The following is a 21,747-nucleotide window of genomic DNA, read 5'->3' as shown; positions in this document are numbered from 1 at the left end:
CACATCCTTTTCAGTGTTACTCTCCAGCTTCCCAGGGTAGAGTTGCTGCGGTAGAGTTGCTGCGGTAGAGTTGCTGCTTTACAGCGAAAGCAATAGACAATAGACAATAGGTGCAGGAGTAGGCCATTCAGCCCTTCGAGCCAGCACCGCCATTCAATGCGATCATGGCTGATCACTCTCAATCAGTACCCCGTTCCTGCCTTCTCCCCATACCCCCTCACTCCGCTATCCTTAAGAGCTCTATCCAGCTCTCTCTTGAAAGCATCCAACGAACTGGCCTCCACTGCCTTCTGAGGCAGAGAATTCCACACCTTCACCACTCTCTGACTGAAAAAGTTCTTCCTCATCTCCGTTCTAAATGGCCTACCCCTTATTCTTAAACTGTGGCTCCTTGTTCTGGACTCCCCCAACATTGGGAACATGTTTCCTGCCTCTAATGTGTCCAATCCCCTAATTATCTTATATGTTTCAATAAGATCCCCCCTCATCCTTCTAAATGCAGCGCCGGAGACTCAGGTTCGATCCTGACTACGGGTGCTGCACTGTAAGGAGTTTGTACGTTCTCCCCGTGACCTGCGTGGGTTTTCTCCGAGATCTTCGGTTTCCTCCCACACTCCAAAGACGTACAGGTATGTAGGTTAATTGGCTGGGTAAATGTAAAAATTGTCCCTAGTGGGTGTAGGATAGTGTTAATGTGCGGGGATCGCTGGGCGGCACGGACTTGGAGGGCCGAAAAGGCCTGTTTCCGGCTGTATATATATGATATGATATGATAATGTTGGTGAGCTCCTAATCTTCAAGAATAGGTGCTGCTTCATGGGTAAATGTGCATAGAACTCCAGATGTTGGCTGAAGATGTGACACCGCCACAGTAGAACAGTTGGGGAGTGTTCAATGCCAAAACCCACCAGGATAGGGCCCTCGAGTCTCCCTGGCTGTGGAGGTCTTCAACAGAGGAGGGGAGATGGCACAAAAACATCATGAAGTTCTCTCTACCCACCTGGTTCTTTCACCAACCCAGCCCATGGTGGGGCTTGTCTGAACTTTGCGATGGAAATGTAACATTCCTGATATTGGGAATACGAAGATAGCCATTATGTCAGGATCATTCTCTTTTCCACTCTAAGTAATAGCCTTGAAATGAGAATGTTTTCCTTTCCTCACGGAGAGAGAATGTGTGTGTGAGAGAGAGAGTATGAGAGGGAGCATGATAGAGAGTGTGAGAGAGCGAGAGAGGGTGAGAGACAGAGAAAGCAAGAGAGAGGGAGAGAGAGGGAGGGGAGAGAGCATGAGGGAGAGACATAGGGGGAAAAACGTCAGGTTTATCTGTGATTCAAGGTGTGATTGATCGTGTTGGGGGTTTGTTCTGTCATTGTAGTTTTCCTCCAGGGCAGGCAATCTAGGGTACTGTTGGTGATCATAGGACAGTGAACCTATTGAAGTATGTTTCAATGAGGACCATGGTTAAAAGGAAAATTCTACAAGACTCTATTCCTTCTACACTTGAACAGCATGCAGGCATTCTACTCAGGCTGTGTTGTAGGTTGTGTTATTTATGTAGACTGTTTGTGTGTGTGCTGTCTGAGTTCACGTGCCTATGATGCCATTGCATGCAAGGTTTTCAGTGTAACTGTGTGCGCATGACAATAAACTTGACTTGACACATGGTGTAAGAAAATAACTGGAAATGCTGGTACAAATCGAAGGTATTTATTCACAAAGTGCTGGAGTAACTCAGCAGGTCAGGCAGTATCTCAGGAGAGAAGGAATGGGTGACGTTTCTTCAGACTGATGTCAAAGACTTGACACATGAGTGATCTAAACAAAAAGAAATTAGGTGCAAAGAATCACTGCGAACTATTTCTTCACTTTGAAAGAACGGACAGCTACACCATTTGTCAGACACGATGAGGGGGGGGGAGGAAACCAGCTGCTTCCAGATCAAAAGCAGGCTTTCCCTTCAAACATCAAATTGATAAGCTCGTGAAATAATTTGAAATGGTACAAAAATAGACGGGGTGGGCGTGCATGCCGGCTGATAAGTCTGTCGGTCGCAGCTGGTGTTCTCCGGCCAAGGAGAGGTGACACAAACAGTGTGGAGCACCAGTTGTCACACAGGCCTGTGGATGCCGGAGCTGCACATGACACCAGCTCCGAGCACCTCGGGTCTCATGCATCAGCTGGCTGGTACACTGCTTACTTTTCATAAGCTTCAAGCCGGCTGTTGTTGGACAGCAAGTGTGGAGGCGAATACTTCACATACCCCTGCATCGGGTGGGAAATGCCCTGTGCACCAGGGTCACCCTGCTAATTAAAAACCTCTCTTCCCACATCATGGTTCCCAGAGTAAACACTTCCAACACTTCGCCACAAGTACCAGCAATGTAACAAAACTGAGACTGTTCGATAAGGCACATCCTGCAACTTAGCATTTTCCAAAATGCTGCATCATGCACTGTAAGATATTTTTAAAAGCCATATTTTTCCTGTCAGGGGAATGCAAAACATTTTTATTTACCATTTTTGCATTATTGTACTCTGAAATACTACACCCTGCACTGCTATTCCGATATAGGACACCATTTACTGTGACGAAACACATGTTGTCCAGTGTTATATTCCTGCACCATAATATTCATTTGCTCATGTGGAATCAAGGGATATGGGGAGAAGTTGGGCACTGGTTACAGACTGTGGATGATCAGCCATGATCACAATGAATGGCGGTGCTGGCTCGAAGGGCCAAATGGCCTCCTCCTGCACCTATTTTCTATGTTTCTATGTATGACTCCTTGATTGTAAGATATTTTAATATATTACACTTGATATTTAGTTTAGTTTAGTCTAGAGATACAGCATGGAAACAGGCCCTTCGGCCCATCGAGTCTGTGCTGACCTGCGATCCCCAGACATCCGCAATGTCCCAGCATTATTAAGACATTTTTATGCCTATGGCTAGAAGGGTCTTTTTGCAAGACTGGGACAGGCAATGTTGGCTCATGTTTCCTTCTGACATAGAGGGAGGCCATTCGGCCCATTGTGTCTGGCTATCAGAGCAATTCCATCAATCCCATGGGAGGAACAAAGAACTGCAGATGTTGATTCATACCAAGGAGAGACAGAGAGTGCTGGAGTAACTCAGCAGCTCAGGCAGCGTCTCCGGTGAAAAAGATAGGCGACATTTCGGGTCAGGATTCTTCCTCAGACTGAACGTTGGGGGTGGGGGGTAGGGGGAAGATCTGGTGGCAAGAAAAGACCAGGACAAATCAGGTCCAGCTACAAATGACCTCAGGCAAGGTGGTGCCCTGGTTGACCCCTTCCTCCCCCCTTAGTCATCTAACCAGTTCCACAGTTCACATAGAAACATAGAAAATAGGTGCAGGAGTAGGCCATTCGGCCCTTCGAGCCTGCACCGCCATTCAATATGATCATGGCTGATCATCCAAATCAGTATCCCGTACCTGCCTTCTCTCCATACCCCCTGATCCCTTTAGCCACAAGGGCCACATCTAACTCCCTCTTAAATATAGCCAATGAACTGGCCTCAACTACCTTCTGTGGCAGAGAATTCCACAGATTCACCACTCTCTGTGTGAAAGAAAAGTTCTCATCTCGGTCCTAAAAGGCTTCCCCCTTATCCTTAAACTGTGACCCCTTGTTCTGGACTTCCCCAACATCGGGAACAATCTTCCTGCATCTAGCCTGTCCAACCCCTTAAGAATTTTGTACGTTTCTATAAGATCCCCCCTCAATCTTCTAAATTCCAGCGAGTACAAGCCGAGTCTATCCAGTCTTTCTTCATATGAAAGTCCTGCCATCCCAGGAATCAATCTGGTATCACCACATTGTACCCTTCTTGAGATCACACCTCCCTAGCTAACAATTGGCCTACCAGGGCACCCCCAACACCCTGGGTTTAAACTTTGGAAGGGTCCCCTCACATAGTACCCGTTAAGTGACAATAGCTGTCAATTCAGGAAAACCGTAACTGTTTGCAAATCATCGCAAGGCTATGTGCACCCCTGCGTCTTGCCCTCTCTGTGCTCCTCTTTGATTCCAAGACTGTCAGCAATGGGTTTGAATGTCCTTGCCTGGGCTCGGGACTACACTCAGCACAGCACCGGTAACAACGCCAGCAAAGGAGACTGACAAATGACCAGCCATCACTTCGGTCAGACTGAAAGGTGGACAGAGAGGCTGAACTCTTCCTCCTGTGTTCGTAATTATTTTATTTGCAAAGAATAAATCCTTCAACTTCTCTTCAAAGCTCACCATGAGCTTGCCCTGACCTCTACAACCTTCTCTGCTCCCACAACCATTGAGATGACTTTGGACTCTAATTCTGGAGACATTTGATTCCTGAAACCGAGTTTTCCACCAGCATCACGTGAGAACTTTAATTTTTTTAATTGATGGTAATACCTTTCGGAATCTCTCTTTCCCCTTTTACGATGCGCCTTAAAATTCGACCTCTTTAGTCAAACTGTAAGTCGTATCTGTTCAGATTTCCACTTGTGGCAGGTCTTTGGTAAAGCTCTCGTGTAGTGCCTGGGGCTGCTGAGGTACGGTGTGTTGATTAAAGAACATTTGAATAGTTCAAATCGCCGTTAAAGGAATTAGTGCCATGCTGTTAGTGGTGACATTGATTCCTGATATACCAAGGCCGGTGGTGAGCAGGAGTGCACAGTGGGGGAAAGAGCTCGCTGCTGAGAACCTACCTTTAGCTAATCCAGCAAGGTTGTAGTGATCAAATGGGCGCTAACTACACGTAGAACATAGAACAGTATAGCCCAGGTACAGGCCCTTCAGCACCCAATGTCCATGCCGAACACAATATCGTTAAACTAATCTCCTCTGCCTCCACGTAATCCAAATCTCCTCCCCCTCCCCATTCCTGTTTATCCATGTGTCGATCCAAAAGGATTTAAATGCCACTACCTTACCTGCCTCCACCACTACTTTGACAGTGCGTTCCAGGTACCCACCACTCTCTGTGTAAATGAATTGCCCCGCTAATCTCCTCTAAATTTAAAGTAGCTCCTCGCACTTTAAAGCTATGCCCTCCAATCTTTGATATTTTCCACCGCAGGAGAGAGGTTCTGTCTGCCTTGTCTAAGCCACTCGTACTGTTTATATATTTCTATGAGGTCTCCACTCAGCCTCTGACATTCCTGAGAAAACAACCCACCTTCCTTTTTATAGATAATACCTCAACCTAAACCTTGCTTTAATGCAAATAAAATGGACTTCCCCAGTTAACGGGGATCCAAGCGTGCGAGCTGTGTATGGTATATCTGTTATATATTTTGAGTACAGCTGTGGGACATTTTTGTCCATTCCTCATTGCCCAGTGAGAGTATTGAGTGAGAGGCATATGCTTCAGTTACTGAGAACAGTTGGCTCTGAGAGTGGGCGTCAGTGGTTAACCCTTTCAGGAACATATATTGAAGGAAAAGCATCAAACTTATTCTGCAACGATTAACTTGCCCCACTTCCAGAATTGAGTCCTAGAGTCATAGAGTGATACGGCATGGAAACAGGCCCTTCGGCCCAACTGGCCCACACCGGCCAACATGTCCCAGCTGCACTGGTCCCACCTGCCTGCGTTTGGTCCATATCCCTCCAAAACCTGTCCTATCCATGTACCTAACTAACTGTTTCTTAAACGTTGGGATAGTCCCTGCCTCAACTGCCTCCTCTGGCAGCTTGTTCCATACACCCTCTATGTGAAAAAGTTATCCCTCAGGTTCCTGGAAGAGTTCAGAAATAGTCCAAATGTGTTTTCAGTCCCAGTCTGAAATGTTCTTAATGAATCAGTGTCCACAGCTCAATGGAGATCTATAAGTCTTTGACAGGTCTTCTACCACAGACCATATCCTGACTCACTTAGTTTCCAAAAATCTATCGACCTATGTGTTGAAAAGTACACAATTCCAAAACTTTACACCTCAAAATGAAGACATTTCTCCTGCATCTTATCGATTTCTTATCCATGTACCTGTACAAATGTTTTTTTGAATGCAATGCAAGGATTGTACCTGCCTCTTCCAACTCATTGTGCTCATTCCACATACCTACCGCCCTCTGCGTGGAAAAACCTTCTCCTCAGATCGCCTTTAAATAATACCCCTCACCTGAAACGTACGTCCTCTAGTTTTGGACTCCTCTGCTCTTTAAACGAGACTGACTATCTTCACCGTCTATGCCCCCCATGATTTTATAAATGTCTATAATGTCACCCCTCAGTCTCCTGCGTTAGAGTGACAACAATCCCAGCCTCTTCAATCTCTCGTAGCTAAAACCCTAGATTCTAGGTAAACCCCCGGTGAATCTCTTCCCTATTCTTTCTAACACTTTCAAGCCCTTCCTATAGTGTCAGGAACATAGCTGTACACAATTTCCAAGCGTAGCCTAACCAATGCCTTGTACAGCAGCAATTTCTTACAAAAAAAACACAATGTACTTGTGCTATAACATCAGGATAGGTGCGCAACTATGAAAGCCCAGCCCAAAACACAATATCCCAACTCTTATACTCAATAGGCCTGTGTATGAATGCAAGCAAGCTAAATGCCTTCTTCATTATCCTATTCTCCTGGATCACCGTTTTCAGAGAACTATGAACTAGCACCAGTAGATCCCTCTATGAACGAGCACCAGTAGATCCCTCTATGAACTAGCACCAGTAGATCCCACTGTACATGAACACTTCTGTGACCTTGCGGTTTACTGTAAATGTCCATCCAGTATTAGACGACACAAAATGCATCATCTCACACCTGTCTAGTTTAAATTCCATCTGCCACTGCTCTGCCCAACTTTCCACACGATCTATCTCCCACTGTATCCGAGACAACAATCCTCACTATCCACAACTCACTAATCTTAGATTTTTAGATTTAGAGATACAGCGCAGAAACAGGCCCTTCGGCCCACCGGGTCCGCGCCGCCCAGCGATCCCCGCACACTAACACTATCCTACACCCACTAGGGACAATTTTTACATTCGCCCAGCCAATTAACCTACATACCTGTACATCTTTGGAGTGTAGGAGGAAACCGAAGATCTCGGAGAAAACCCACGCAGGTCACGGGGAGAACGTACAAACTCCGTACAGACGGCGCCCGTAGTCAGGATCGAACCTGAGTCTCCGGCGCTGCATTCGCTGTAAGGCAGCAACTCTACTTCTGCGCCACCCATCAGCATTAGCCCTTCGTGCCATCAGCAAATCTACACAGCAGACCATAGACATTCACATCCAATGGACACACAAGAGACTGTATTTGCTGGAATCTTAATCAAAAACAAGGTGCTGGTGGAACTCAGCGGGGTTAGGTAGCATCTGTGGAGGGAATGGATAAAGTACATCTCAAAGGAAGGACACGCAGGAAGAGCTCAGTGAACATGGTGAAACTGATGGGGTGACGTATGTTATTTTCAATGCAAGAAGTATCATGGGTAGAGTGGATGGACTCAGTCCCTGGATCAGAGCATGGAACTATGATATTGTGGCCATTACAGCAACTTGATTGTGAGAGGGCCACGATTGGCAGCTTAACGTCCCAGGGTTTTGACTTTACAGATGTGATCAAGAGGGAGGTAAAAGAGGTGGAGGATTTGCATTATTAATAAGGGACATAGTGGAGAGGTCATCTACTGGGGTGTTATGGTAGCATTCAAAAATAAGAAAGGTGCAATCACTGTAACATTAGAGGCTGTAAGAAAATAACTGCAGATGCTGGTACAAATCGAAGGTATATATTCACAAAATGCTGGAGTAACTCAGCAGGTCAGGCAGCATCTCAGGAGAGAAGGAATGGGTGACTTTTCGGGTCGAGACCCTTCTTCAGACTGATGTCAGGGGGGCGGGACAAAGGAAGGATATAGGTGGAGACAGGAAGATAGAGGGAGATCTGGGAAGGGGGAGGGGAAGAGAGGGACAGAGGAACTATCTAAAGTTGGAGAAGTCAATGTTCATACCACTGGGCTGCAAGCTGCCCAGGCGAAATATGAGGTGCTGTTCCTCCAATTTGCGGTGGGCCTCACTATGGCACTGGAGGAGGCCCATGACAGAAAGGTCAGATTGGGAGTGGGAGTGGGAGTGGGAGGGGGAGTTGAAGTGCTCAGCCACCGGGAGATCAGGTTGATTAAGGCGGACTGAGCGAAGGTGTTGAGCGAAACGATCGCCGAGCCTGCGTTTGGTTTCGCCGATGTAAAGAGGTTAACATCTAGAGCAGCGGATACAATATATGAGGTTGGAGGAGGTGCTGGTGAACCTCTGTCTCACCTGGAAAGACTGTTTGGGTCCTTGGATGGAGTTGAGGGGGGAGGTAAAGCAGTAGCCGGTGGGAGATGGCGGAACAGATTTGTGGACAGATTACGGAAAGGGTGAAAGCAATAAGGGTGACTTTAGCTTCCTCAATATCGACTGGGATTTCCATTGTCCAAAAGGCTTGGACAGGGCAGATTTTGTTAGGTGTGTCCAAGGTTTTTTTTAAAAACAGTCTCTGGATAGTCTAACTCAAAGAGGAGCCATACTGGACCTTGTATTGGGAAACGATCCTGGCCAGGCAACTGGTGTTTCGGTTTTGGGAACTCCATACATTTAAGATAGTTACAAATAAAGGATAAGTCTGCAGCTTCGGGGAGTTGGGGTTATGCTGTTTACAATGTTATTAGACAGGAGGCAGGATGAGAAAATTGGACGCGCCTGCTATTGAGCAAGTTCACAAGAGACATATGGGAGTCATTTAAAGAGCAGCTGATCAGCGTTCAGGACCGGCATGTCCCAGCAAGGAGGAGGGATTGTAAGGGCGACCTTGGAAGGACAGTGAGACTCTAAAGTTGGTCAAAAAGAAAAAGGAAGCATGTGCAAGGTTTCGGACAATTAACGGGAGTGCTGCCTTTGAGGAGTATAAAGCCAGCAGGAAAGAAGCCAAGCAGGAACAAAGGGGGCCGTGAAATGTCATTGGCAGGTCGCATAAAAGAAAATCCTATGGCGTTTTAAATGTATGTTAAATACAAGACGGTAACTAGGGAGAAGGTAAGACCCTTCAAGGATAAATGGTGGCATTTATGAGGATGTAGTGCGAGGTACATTGCATCTGTGTTCACCATGGAGAAGCACATGAAAGACAGTGAGATCAGTGTGGGGAACACCAATAGGCTAGGAGCGTCTGGAGAAGGGTCCCCACCCATCCTTTTTCTCCAGAGATGCTGCCTGACCCGTCGAGTTACTCCAGCACTTTGTGTCTATCACCAGTCCAATGCTTGGGCAGGTTAGGGTCCAGAAGCAGGAGGTGCTGGGTCTCTTGAAAAGCATGAAGATGGATACATCCCCAGGGCAGGGGCCTTGATAAGGATCTCTGCGTCGTCTCTAGCCACCGGCGAGGTCGCGGAGGGCCGCAGAGTAGCCAGAGTTGTTCCTTTCTTTAAGAGAAGTAGAGATAATGCAGGAAATTACAGGCAGGCGAGCCTCGTGTCAATGGTGGGGAAGCTGTTGGAAAGGATTCTTTGGGGTGGGATTTACTTGCATTTGGATGAGAATGGGACAATTAGGGACAGCCAGCATGGCTTTGTCCACATTAGTGCATGTCTAACCAATTTAATTGAGTTTCTTAATGAGGTGACAAATGTGACTGATGAGGGTATCACAAAATGATGGAGTAACTCAGCAGGTCAGGCAGCATCTCAGGAGAGAAGGAATGGGTGACGTTTCGGGTCGAGACCCTTCTTCAGACTGAAGGGTCTCGACCCGAAACGTCACCCATTCCTTGATAGATCGACCTGTACAGGTCAGGCAGCATCTCAGGAGAGAAGGAATGGGTGACGTTTCAGGTCGAGACCCTTCTTCAGACTGAAGAAGGGTCTCAACCCGAAACATCACCCATTCCTTCTCTCCTGAGATGCTGCCTGACCTGCTGAGTTACTCCATCATTTTGTGACACCTTCAATTTGTATCAGCATCTGCAGTTATTTTCCTACACTAATGTGACTGATGAGGATAGGTCAGTGGATGATGTCTGCATGGATTTTAGAAAGGTATTTGTAGTAAGGTATTAGTATGGTATTTTTAGTAAGCTGCAGTAGGGACTATTAAATGGTGCCTAAATGGGGCCTCTTGCATCTGGACTTGGTGGGCTGTTCTGTATACTCTGTACTGACCATGGTGATTGTACAGGGATAGTTTTGCTGACCTGCGTGCAAAACATGTATTTCACTGTACCTGGTACACATGACAATAAATAAACCATTGACCATTGAAATTTGATGAAGCCTCTCATGGTCGGCTCATACGGAAGATTAAGATGCAAGGGATCCATGGTGACCTATGGTGACCCATGGTGACCCATGGTGACCCATGGTGAATTAGCTTACCTGGGTGTCACGGGTTATGGGGAGAAGGTGGGAGAATGGGGTTGGGAGGGAGAGATAGATCAGCAATCATTGAATGGCAGAGTAGGCTTGATGGGCCAAATGGCCTAATTCTGCTCCTATCACTTATGACCTTATGACCACGGAAGGCAGAGGGTAGAGGTGGGAGAGTGTTATTCTGACTGGAGGTCTGTCGCCGGTGGTGACATCTGTCATAGAGTCATAAATCACAGAAACAGGCCTTTTGGCCCAACTTGCCTATGCCGATCAAGATGCCTCATCTACACTAGTCCCACAGCCCACAATAGTTCCTTATCCCTCTAAACCTTTCCTATCCATGTACCTGTCCACATGCCTTTTAAATTCTGTTTAATTCTGTTGAGTACCTGCCTCAACTATCTTCACTGGCAGCTCATTCCATATATCCACCACCCTCTGTGTGTTAACTTTACCCCTTAAGTTCCCATGAAATCTTTCCCCTCTCAGCTTAAACCTACGTCCCCTGGAGCTTGATCATCTGTGGGTAAAAGGCTCCGTGAATTTACCATATCTATTTCCCTCGCGGTCTTACACACCTCTATAAGATCACCTCACATCCTCCTGCGCTCCTAGGAATAAAGTCCTAGACTGCCACACCTTTTCCTATAGCTCAGGCCCTCAAGTCCTGGCAACAAACTTGCAACTCTGCACTCACTCTGCACTCTTTCCAGCTTAACAACACCGTTCCTCTTACAGGGTGTCCACAACTAAAACACAATACTCCAAATGAAATGCAGCCTCACCTGAGTCTTGTACAAGTGTAACATACCATCCCAGATCGAAGGTATTTATTCACAAAATGCTGGAGTAACTCAGCAGGTCAGGCAGCATCTCAGGAGAGAAGGAATGGGTGACGTTTCGGGTCGACCCGAAACGCCACCCATTCCTTCTCTCCTGAGATGCTGCCTGACCTGCTGAGTTACTCCAGCGTTTTGTGAATAAATACCTTCGATTTGTACCAGCACCTGCAGTTATTTTCTTACAATACCATCCCAGATTATTTGCTTGTCATCCTCACTGATGAAGGCTAATGTACCAAAAGCCTTCTTGACCAACCTATCTAACTGTGAAGCCACTTTCAAAGAACTATGTACCTCTACTCCTTGATCCCTCTGCTCTACAACTCTCATCAGGGCCCTGCCATTCACCGTGAAGGTCCTCGCCAGATTTGGCTTCCAAAAATGAAACACATCACGCTTATCTGCATTAAACTCCATTAACTATTCCTCAATTAACTGTTTCCCAACTGATCAATATGCTGCTGTAATATTTGATAATCGTCTTCGCCACATACGATACCACCCTCTTTAGTGTAGGAAAGAACTGCAGATGCAGGTTTAAATCGAAGGTAGTCACAAAATGCTGGAGTAACTCAGCGGGACAGGCAGCATCTCTGGAGAGAAGGAATGGGTGACGTTTCGGGTCGACCTAGAGTCTGAAGAAAGGTCTCGACCCGAAACGTCACCCATTCTTTCTCTCCTGAGATGCTGCCTGACCTGCTGAGTTACTCCAGCATTTTGTGAATAATTAAATAGTTTGGATGAAAATGGGTAGGTTAGTAAGTTTGCATACAAATACAACATTTCGGTGGATTTGCTGACAGTGAGGAAGGCTGTCAAAGGATACAGCGAGATTTAGACCAGTTACAGAGAAATGGCAGATGGAATTTAATTTGAAGGGGTATGGCGTGCTGTACTTTGGGAGGTTGCCATATCATACTCTATCATACTCATAGATATCACTAGTACCTCATTAACTACAAGAGGAGATTGTTTTGCAATAATTGGCTGTGTAAAACAAGCATTTTCATTCAGCTGTGGCTGTAAATTCTGAAGCATCCATTTTTACTCACATTAATCCGCAGAAGGTACTGAGTAACCTGTCCGAAGTTGTCTCATTAGAATGAACCATGGCTAGTTAATGAAATGTAAGAGTTCAAATTCCCTACTCCAATAGGGTCTTGGATTTGTAACCTGCTTATAATGTTGATGAAAGTAATATGCATGGGTCAGTATTCCAATATCTAGAGTAGTAATCAGATTGGATTGTGGGCTGTGACTGAGGATTGAAAAGCCTTAAAGGCTGTGAAGAGGGGCAGGGTTGGGAAATGAGTGGTGGGTCAATGGAAGTTTGTAGGAAGAGTGAGGCAAATGGAGTATTGTTTGGGGTCTAGCATTGTAGTTGGGGGCCGGGAGGTCAGGACTATGGTTGCCAACTGTCCCATATTGACCGGGACATCCCGTATTTTGGGCTAAATTTGTTTGTCCCGTACGGGACCGGCCTTGTCTCGTATTAGGCCCGGGAGGCGCTGTAGGCCCGGTCAGTGTAGGCTAATGGAGTATGTTCGGGGAGCGGGGCCACGTGTGTTCGCCTAACAGAGGTTGCGTAGCAACCTGCCTCCCGGCTCGGGAGGCCGCCATTGGTGGAGCGGGAGCACGTGGCCGCTGGCTGGGTGAGGTCACATGGGGGGGCGGGCGGTGATGTCACCTTTTGTCCCTTATTTGGGTGTTAGATAGTTGGCAACCCTAGTCAGAACAGTAGAACATTCAGTGTGAAGAAGGGTCTCGACCTGAAAAGTCACCCATTCCTTCTCTCCCGAGATGCTGCCTGACCTGCTGAGTTACTCCAGCATTTTGTGAATAAATACAGTAGAACATTGTGCAGGCTTTGAGATCAAATAAGAGTAAGGTTGGGAGTGGGAGTGCTGACCATGACTGTTTGATTGTCTGGGTTTTAAAGTTAGTTGTCCTGGAATTGGTCAGGGCGGAAAATAGCCATCTCAAGGCAAACCAAGGTTTCCAACACCAGGATTAGGTCTTTTATTGCATCTGCAGATGATCTCATGCCAGCTGGGACATGGGGCAAAGAAGGATCACCATCTTGGACCTTTGCCAAGTTGGTGATCGCTGCAACTCATAGTGAAACGTCTTCATGTGGATACACGGCATTCTAGTTCCCAGACAGTTGCCACAGCAACCAAACATAACAACCAGCAATCCCGAATCATTCATGAAGTGCATGAACCAGGGATCTTCATAACTGTTCCCTGGGATATTCCACCCATTAGCTGATCAGTTGAAATGAGCATCATTCAGTGTTGGATGGGGAAATATCTGATTGGTTGGGGAGATATCTGAAATATCTCTCCAGCTGATGGGATGTGTTCAGATATGACACCACACATGGCAGACACATTTCAATGCGGAAACATTCAGAAAACAACCACCACTCATTTCTTCCTCCTCAAGAGACTGACTTGCTTTAACCGGAATTGCAGCTTATTTATTGCAGATGTGTTCTAACTCCCTTGCTAAACAAACAAAAGATGCAAGAATTTTATTAACACAGATGGTGTTTTAAGCTGTGTAGTCTAAAATCTGGAAGCAGTGGAGAATTAACTATTGCGACAGTGCAGAATGAAATAAAGTGAGCTAATTCTCTTCCTGCAAAGATGGTGCAAAGATCTGGGTTACTTTGTGAGGATAATAGTCAACAATAAGGTATCTTGACAAGGTCAATGCAGGGAATATGAACGCTTTCATTTTATTAATGAGCCATAGTCTTCATCTGAGTTATATCAAACACAAACAACAATAGACCTAGCATAGAAGGATGAGAGGGGATCTTATCGAAACGTATAAGATTATTAAGGGGTTGGACACGTTAGAGGCAGGAAGCATGTTCCCAATGTTAGGGGAGTCCAGAACAATGGGCCACAGTTTAAGAATAAGGGGTTGGCCATTTAGAACTGAGATGAGGAAAAACTTTTTCAGTCAGAGAGCTGTGAATCTGTGGAATTCTCTGCCTCAGAAGGCAGTGGAGGCCAATTCTCTGAATGCATTCAAGAGAGAGCTGGATAGAGCTCTTAAGGATAGCGGAGTGAGGGGGTATGGGGAGAAGGCAGGAACGGGGTACTGATTGAGAATGATCAGCCATGATCACATTGAATGGCGGTGCTGGCTCGAAGGGCCGAATGGCCTCCTCCTGCACCTATTGTCTATTGTCTATAAATCCTTGAGGCACACCACTAGTCACAGGCCTCCAGTCTGAAAAACAATCTTCCACCATCACCCTCTGCTTCCTTCCATGAAGCCAATTCTCTATCTAAATTGTAAGCGTAAAGCCCAGCACTGATTCCTGTGGCACACCACTTGATACAACCAGAAAACAACCCATCTATGCCGACACTCCATTTCCTGAAAGCCAGACCATTTTCTATTCAGGCCAATATATGACTTCCTATACCATGAACGTTTTCTGTGATGCGGTGGCACGGTGGCGCAGCGGTAGAGTTGCTGCCTTACAGCGCATGCAACGTCAGACACCCGGGTTCGATCCCGACTACAGGTGCTGTCTGTACGGAGTTTGTACGTTCTCCCCGTGACAGCGTGGGTTTTCTCCAAGATCTTCAGTTTCCTCCCACACTCCAAAGACATACAGGTTTGTAGCCTAATTGGCTGGGTATAAGTGTAAACAGTCCCTAGTGTGTGTGGGGTAGTGTTAATGTGCGGGGATCGCTGGTCGGTGCGGACTCGAAGGGCCTGTTTCCGTGCTGTCTCTCTAAACTAAGCTAAACTAAACCTTGATGGAGCATCTGTTCCAGCGAGATTATTGGAAGATGTTAATGCAGCTTACTCAACACCAAAGATATTAGAGGAGTAAGATAGACCACTCGTCCCTAAAAACCGTAGTATGTCATAGCGCCATTTTAATAGGCAGAAACTTGCAGAAACTTTTAAAAAGAAAAATAACAAAAATCTATGAATTGATAGATGAGATATATTCTGCATTTTAATGGTATCATGACACACACTGTTCCCCCACAACACTGATTACACTGCGAGAGGCGTAGCGAACGGCGGGTTTTGCCTCCTAAAATGGCGGGCGTTCCGCTCCTTTGCCTACTGCACTTCAGTATTGGCGATTTCAACAGAGTGGTCCATCTTGCTCCTCTAGTAGCTTTGTTCAACACTGCCTGAAGGAAAACATGCTTGAAGATCCAGACCTCAAGCTCTGTACAAAGTTGATGGTCTTCAAGCAGTTTATCCTGTAAAAGATTTGCAAGACAGCGTTGGTGGTATCTCATAAGTACTTTGAGGTGCATGGTTTAGGTGGCCCATGTCTCAGAAGGGCAGGGAATACCACCAAATTGTGCAGAGCACATAAGTGATACATTAGGTTAAATTAATGTTGTGCAGTGCACATAAAGGATATTTTAGGTTAAGGATGAGGCAAATGGAATATAACATGGGAATTTTTTTTAATTAATTTTGTTATGATAAATAAAAAGAAGCATCTTCTGTAAATGACAAGACCCTGCAGTGATCAGAGTACAGAAGGAACTGGGTGTCTTGGTGAATGATGTGTAAAACTCTACCATGCAGATGCAGCCAGTACTTTGGAAAGCTAAAAGAATATATCGCCCCTCGTGAGGGAAACTGAAACAAAAATAGGAAGTTCAGTTATATAGGTTATAGGTTAATTCATATCTGAGAGATATGTAAAGTATTGGTCTCCTTTTTTCAAGGAAGGATGTTAAAACAAAGGAATTAGTTCAGAGAACGTTTACAAAAGTAATGGGTATATTTTTGCCTGAAGAAAGGTTAGAAGACAAGGCTTGAGTTCAGGAGTGCGGGAGGGACGATGAGAAACACATCATCGATGGGTTTTGGAGTGCAGAAGGTGTTTCTTCTTGTGGGAGAATGTAGAACTAGGGTCACTGTTTGAAAATAAGGAGTCACCCATTCAAGACAGAGATCAGGCATTCGTATTTTCCTTTCAAGGATGTTGGGTCCATAAAACTCTTTCTCAAAGGACAGCGGAAGCAGAGTCTTCGACTATTTTTAAGACTGAGGCAGATAAGCAAGGGGATGAAAGAATAGTGGGGTAGAGTTGCTGCCTTACAGCGCCAGAGACCCGGGTTCGATCCTGACTACGGGCGCTGTCTGCACGGAGTTTGTACGTTCTCCCCGCGACCTGCGTGGGTTTTCTCCACATTTCTGTTTTCCTCCCACACTCCAGACGTACAGGTTTTTAGGTTATTTGGCTTGGTATAATTGTAAATTGTCCCTAGTGTGTGTGGGATAGTGTTTGTCTACGGGGATCGCTGGTCGGCGCGGACTCGATGGGCCGAACCTCTAAACTCTATCTCTAAACTAACCTAAATCACCTTGAGTAGATGGAATGCAGGGACGAGTTTACAATTGGAGGAACAATGATCTTAGTAAATAGTTGAGGGACCGAGTGGCCTGACTTGTACGTGTATGCAAGTGTTCGGCAAACATCAACAGTTCGACCAGTTCTAGAATGTCCTCCTGCAGTGTCCACACCTCTGAGAAGGTGAGAATGGAGTTGGGACTGGGTTTTCCAGCTGGCGTTTTATTTTCCATTCCCCAGTGCGCTGAGACTCATTGTGTTGGCTGAAGTAAGCAACTTTGCCCACAGATGGAAAGAGTCTGAAGAAGGTTTGCGAACTGAAACGTCACCCATTCCTACTCTCCAGAGATGCTGCCTGTCCCGCTGAGTTACTCCAGCATTTTGTGTCTATATTTGATGGAAACTGAGATTTCCAAGCCAAGCAGGATCTGAAACAGTCAACAACATCTTACTTTTATAACATATAACATATAACATATAACAACTACAGCATGGAAACAGGCCTGTCCGGCCCTACCAGTCCACGCCGACCATTCTCCCTGACCTAGTCTCATCTACCTGCACTCAGACCATAACCCTCTAATCCCCTCTTATCCATATACCTATCCAATTTACTCTTAAATAATAAAATCGAGCCAGCCTCCACCACTTCCACCGGAAGCCCATTCCATACAGCCACGACCCTCTGAGTAAAGAAGTTCCCCCTCATCTTACCCCTAAACCTTTGTCCCTCAATTCTGAAGCTATGTCCCCTTGTTGGAATCTTCCCCACTCTCAAAGAGAAAAGCCTACCCACGTCAACTCTGTCCGTCCCTCTCAAAATTTTAAAACCTCTATCAAGTCCCCCCTCAACCTTCTACGCTCCAAAGAATAAAGACCCAACCTGTTCAACCTCTCTCTGTAGCCTAAGTGCTGAAACCCAGGCAACATTCTAGTAAATCTCCTCTGTACCCTCTCCATTTTGTCGACATCCTTCCTATAATTTGGCGACCAGAACTGCACACCATACTCCAGATTCGGCCTCACCAATGCCCTGTACAATTTTAACATTACATCCCAACTTCTATACTCGATGCTCTGATTTATAAAGGCAAGCATACCAAACGCCTTCTTCACCACCCTATCCACATGAGATTCCACCTTCAGGGAACCATGCACAGTTATTCCCAGATCCCTCTGTTCCACTGCATTCCTCAATTCCCTACCATTTACCCTGTACGTCCTATTTTGATTTGTCCTACCAAAATGCAGCACCTCACACTTATCAGCATTAAACTCCATCTGCCATCTTTCAGCCCACCCTTCCAAAAGGCCCAAGTCTCTCTGTAGACTTTGAAAATCTACCTCACTATCAACTACTCCACCTATCTTAGTATCATCTGCATATTTACTAATCCAATTTGCCACACCATCATCCAGATCATTAATGTAAATGACAAACAACAGTGGACCCAACACAGATCCTTGGGGCACTCCACTAGACACTGGCCTCCAACCTGACATACAATTGTCAACCGTTACCCTCTGGTATCTCCCATTCAGCCATTGTTGAATCCATCTTGCAACCTCACTATTAATACCCAACGATTTAACCTTCTTAATCAACCTTCCATGTGGAACCTTGTCAAATGCCTTACTGAAGTCCATATAGACAACATCCACAGCCTTGCCCTTATCAATTTCCCTGGTAACCTCTTCAAAAAATTCAAGAAGATTAGTCAAACATGACCTTCCAGGCACAAATCCATGTTGACTGTTTCTAATCAGGCCTTGATTATCCAAATAATTATATATATTGTCCCTAAGTATCTTTTCCATTAATTTTCCCATCACAGACGTCAAACTAATAGGTCTATAATTACTAGCATTTAAGGCAGTGAGACTTCCTAACTAATTTGACAGGAGCATTATCAGACAGAAATTGATATCGAGCCACATACACTGTGTTATCTCTGTTCGGACAGAGAGGTGAACTCTATGGAGTACTTTAAAATGAGGTGGCGGGGATTCCAGAGCTTAAGGCTCAGTAGACAAATGCAAGGTCACCAGTGGTATCTATATACTAAAACTCACGTTTGTTATCTTGTTTGTGACTGAACTTCAGCCAAAACGGTACACGATAGCGCGGCAATTTTAGGCCCACCTTACTCACCATTGTCACTTTAGTGATAAGGCAAGTCGTTTTATTCAAATCGGTGTTATATTATTTAAGTTGTTCACATTTTAAAGTTTAAATCTATCTCATAGGGAGGGAGGAGGGAGGGGGGGAGGGGGAGGGAGGTGGGGGGGGGGGAGGGAGGGAGGGGGGAGGGGGAGGGGGGAGGGGGAGGGAGGTGGGGGGAGGGAGGGAGGGGGGAGGGGGAGGGAGGTGGGGGGAGGGAGGTGGGGGGAGGGAGGGAGGGGGGAGGAGAGGGTGCTGCACCAAAGCAGGAGAGGTTTGAGCCCAACGGGTCCACTTGGTCTAGTAACAATTAAAATCAGGGACAGTGAAATGAGAATTGGTGAAGAGCAGAAATCTTGGACTATTGTCAGAGTGGACAAGGTTGGTGGTAGTGAAGGGATGGAGAGATTTGAAACCAGTGTGAACCTTCAAAGTAAAGCATGGGTGGTTCTCACAGTAGGAAAGAAACTGTATTTTTGAAAAGGTTTCCTTTCGTTACTAAAAGCCCTTCTCTTTGTCACAGAATCTTATGGCAAAGGCTCTCTATGACAACAGAGCGGAGACATCCGATGAGCTTGCGTTCCGTAAAGGAGACATACTGACTGTAATAGAGCAGAATATCAAAGGGGATGAAGGATGGTGGCGTTGCTCCTTGCACGGACGGCAAGGCATTGTACCCGGCAATCGTCTGCAGCTCATCAGTGGATCGCAATATGACCTTCCATCCCTGTACCACTCCCCGTGCTCAACGCTACGCAGGCCCTCACAGCTCGACATTTACCAGATGCCAACCAACCAATATCCAAGCCCACCCTTGTCTTCCAGCTCTCGCCTGCAGGACAACATCTACCAGGTGCCAACAAGGCCTCAGTCTTACGGCCAGCATTACCAAGTGCCAGCACTGTCTGCTGACCACTGTTGGGACAGAGGGCAGGCACCACCACCACACCAGGTAAGAGAATGCCCACTGACTGGACGTTATAGTGTTGGAAAACTGGGCTTAGAGTGACCAGGTAGAGAGAGAGAGAGAGAGGTCCAATGTACGGAATCTGACCATTCATCATCAATATAACCTGCTGGAGCAAGGATTGACCGAAACTTAGCAGTTATTCGGGCCCATTTTCTGTGGAGCAAAGGAGGCTGACCTTATAGAGGTTTATAAAATCATGAAGTCCATAGATAAAATCACGGTCTATTTCCAAGGATGTGAGAGTCTAAAACCATAAAGCATAGGTTTAATGTGACAGGGGAATGATATAAAGGGGATCTGAGAGGCAATACCTTTAAAACAGTAGGGATATGGAACAAGCTATAGAGACAAATACAATCACATTTAAAAGGTACATGGTTACGAACAGTTTATAAGGATATGGGCCAAATGCAGGCAAATAGAAAAGGCTTAGATTGGCATCTTGGTTGGTATGGACAAGTTGGGCTGAAGAATCTGTTTCGGTGCTGCATAACCCGATAAATCTAGCATTGTATGTAAGATTTATCAGGGCAGAAGTTTCCAATCCAAGGATGAGATGGAAATTAATGGTGTTATTGATAATGAGGAGTGTGGTCTTAGGCTGCAGAATGGTATTGACCAGCCAGTACGCGGGGCATAGGTAACCTGCTGCAATCATACTATTGTTAATCAAGATTTTCATCAGAAGGTGCTGAGCAGATCAGAGACCTGTGATGACGAAATTGAGAAATCATCCATAATAAAAACTGAACAATGTGACACATGTAACTCCAAGCCTTCAAAGGAGACAGGGAATCAACAACTCAGCAGAATTCCCCCCCCCCCCCAATCCCTCCAAAGCCCTGCACAACTCCTGCATTCACTTGTTCCACCAAAGACTGGGGCCTGATAAAGGTCAGGACTGAGAGGAAGTCAACACAGAGTAATCATCGTTCAAAATGTTCTCCTGGCTTCACCTAAACCACACACAAACATATTCACCCTCCTCTTCCATATCAGTGCTTGCCCTTATGCTCCAATTCTCACATGTGATTGGGAATCTGCCAGAACTGTGGTACCCTGGGGGGGGGACACTTTATTAAGGGAATAAATGTGTGGGATTACAGGAGGCGTCCGATGAAAATCCAGCAGGAAGATCACGTATCTGGAAATCATTGAAGGAGATTTTAAAATAAAATTGATTCCAGAAATTTCGTACAGATGTTTATCACGGAATAATCCAGCTGTAAATTTCTGCCAGTACAAACAATGAACAGCTGGATCTATCAGCGATTAACCATCTGTACGAATATTCTTCTTGGATGATGACAAACCAGCAGAATTTCAGCTGACAAAGATCACTGGGATGATTCATATTGCATGATTCATACATAAACCAAGGTGAAAAATGTTCCAACTTCTGCATTTTTATTCTTCAGTGTAACAAATATAGTTGTAAACTCCAATACCAATCAACTCCACCTTGGAACAACCAACTGATGAAGCACCTCATCCTCTGTTGCTTGAATAAATCCTTTATCATTACTGGGCCCTCAGTAGAAAGACCAGGCACAACATGCTGGAGTAGCTCAGCAGGGCAGGCAGCATCTCCGGAGAGAAGGAATGGGTGACGTTTCGGATCGAGACCCTTCTTCAGACTGAGAGTCAGGGGAGAGGGAGTCCAGGGATTATGGGGTAAGGTGTGAAAATGACAGATCAAAGCAGATGGTGACAAGGAAATGTAGAATGGTTCATTGTGAGCTGAAGGGAAGGTGACAAGGAAGGCATACAATCAGTAAAATTAATCAGAAGGACAGTGAAACTAGTCGGAGAGCTAGGGTGGGGGAGGGACGGGCAGAGGGAAAGCAAGGGTTACTTGAAGTCAGAGAAATCAATATTAACACCCCTGGGATGTAAGCTACCCAAGCGAAAAATTAGGTGCTGTTCCTCCAATTTGCATTGAATCTCACTCTGACAGTGGAGGAGGTCCAGGACAGAAAGGTCAGTATGGGAACCATGGCAGACTGAGTGGAGGCGTTCAGTGAAATGATTGCCCAGTCTGCGCTT

The 21,747-nt window shown here is 45.8% G+C and overlaps 1 protein-coding gene across 1 annotated transcript in view; it reads left to right on the top strand.

Annotated features, from left to right (window-relative positions):
- Window positions 1-21,747, top strand: part of LOC144604324 (cas scaffolding protein family member 4-like) — a 49,607-nt gene that overhangs the window by 7,260 nt on the left and 20,600 nt on the right. The window contains 2 exon segments of the mRNA XM_078418559.1: window positions 8,858-9,044; window positions 19,255-19,683. Coding sequence (XP_078274685.1) covers window positions 8,858-9,044; window positions 19,255-19,683 — 616 coding nt within the window.

Source organism: Rhinoraja longicauda, chromosome 22 (genome assembly GCF_053455715.1).
Source record: "Rhinoraja longicauda isolate Sanriku21f chromosome 22, sRhiLon1.1, whole genome shotgun sequence".
NCBI lineage: Eukaryota > Metazoa > Chordata > Chondrichthyes > Rajiformes > Arhynchobatidae > Rhinoraja > Rhinoraja longicauda.
This window is presented reverse-complemented; position numbering and strand designations above follow the sequence as displayed.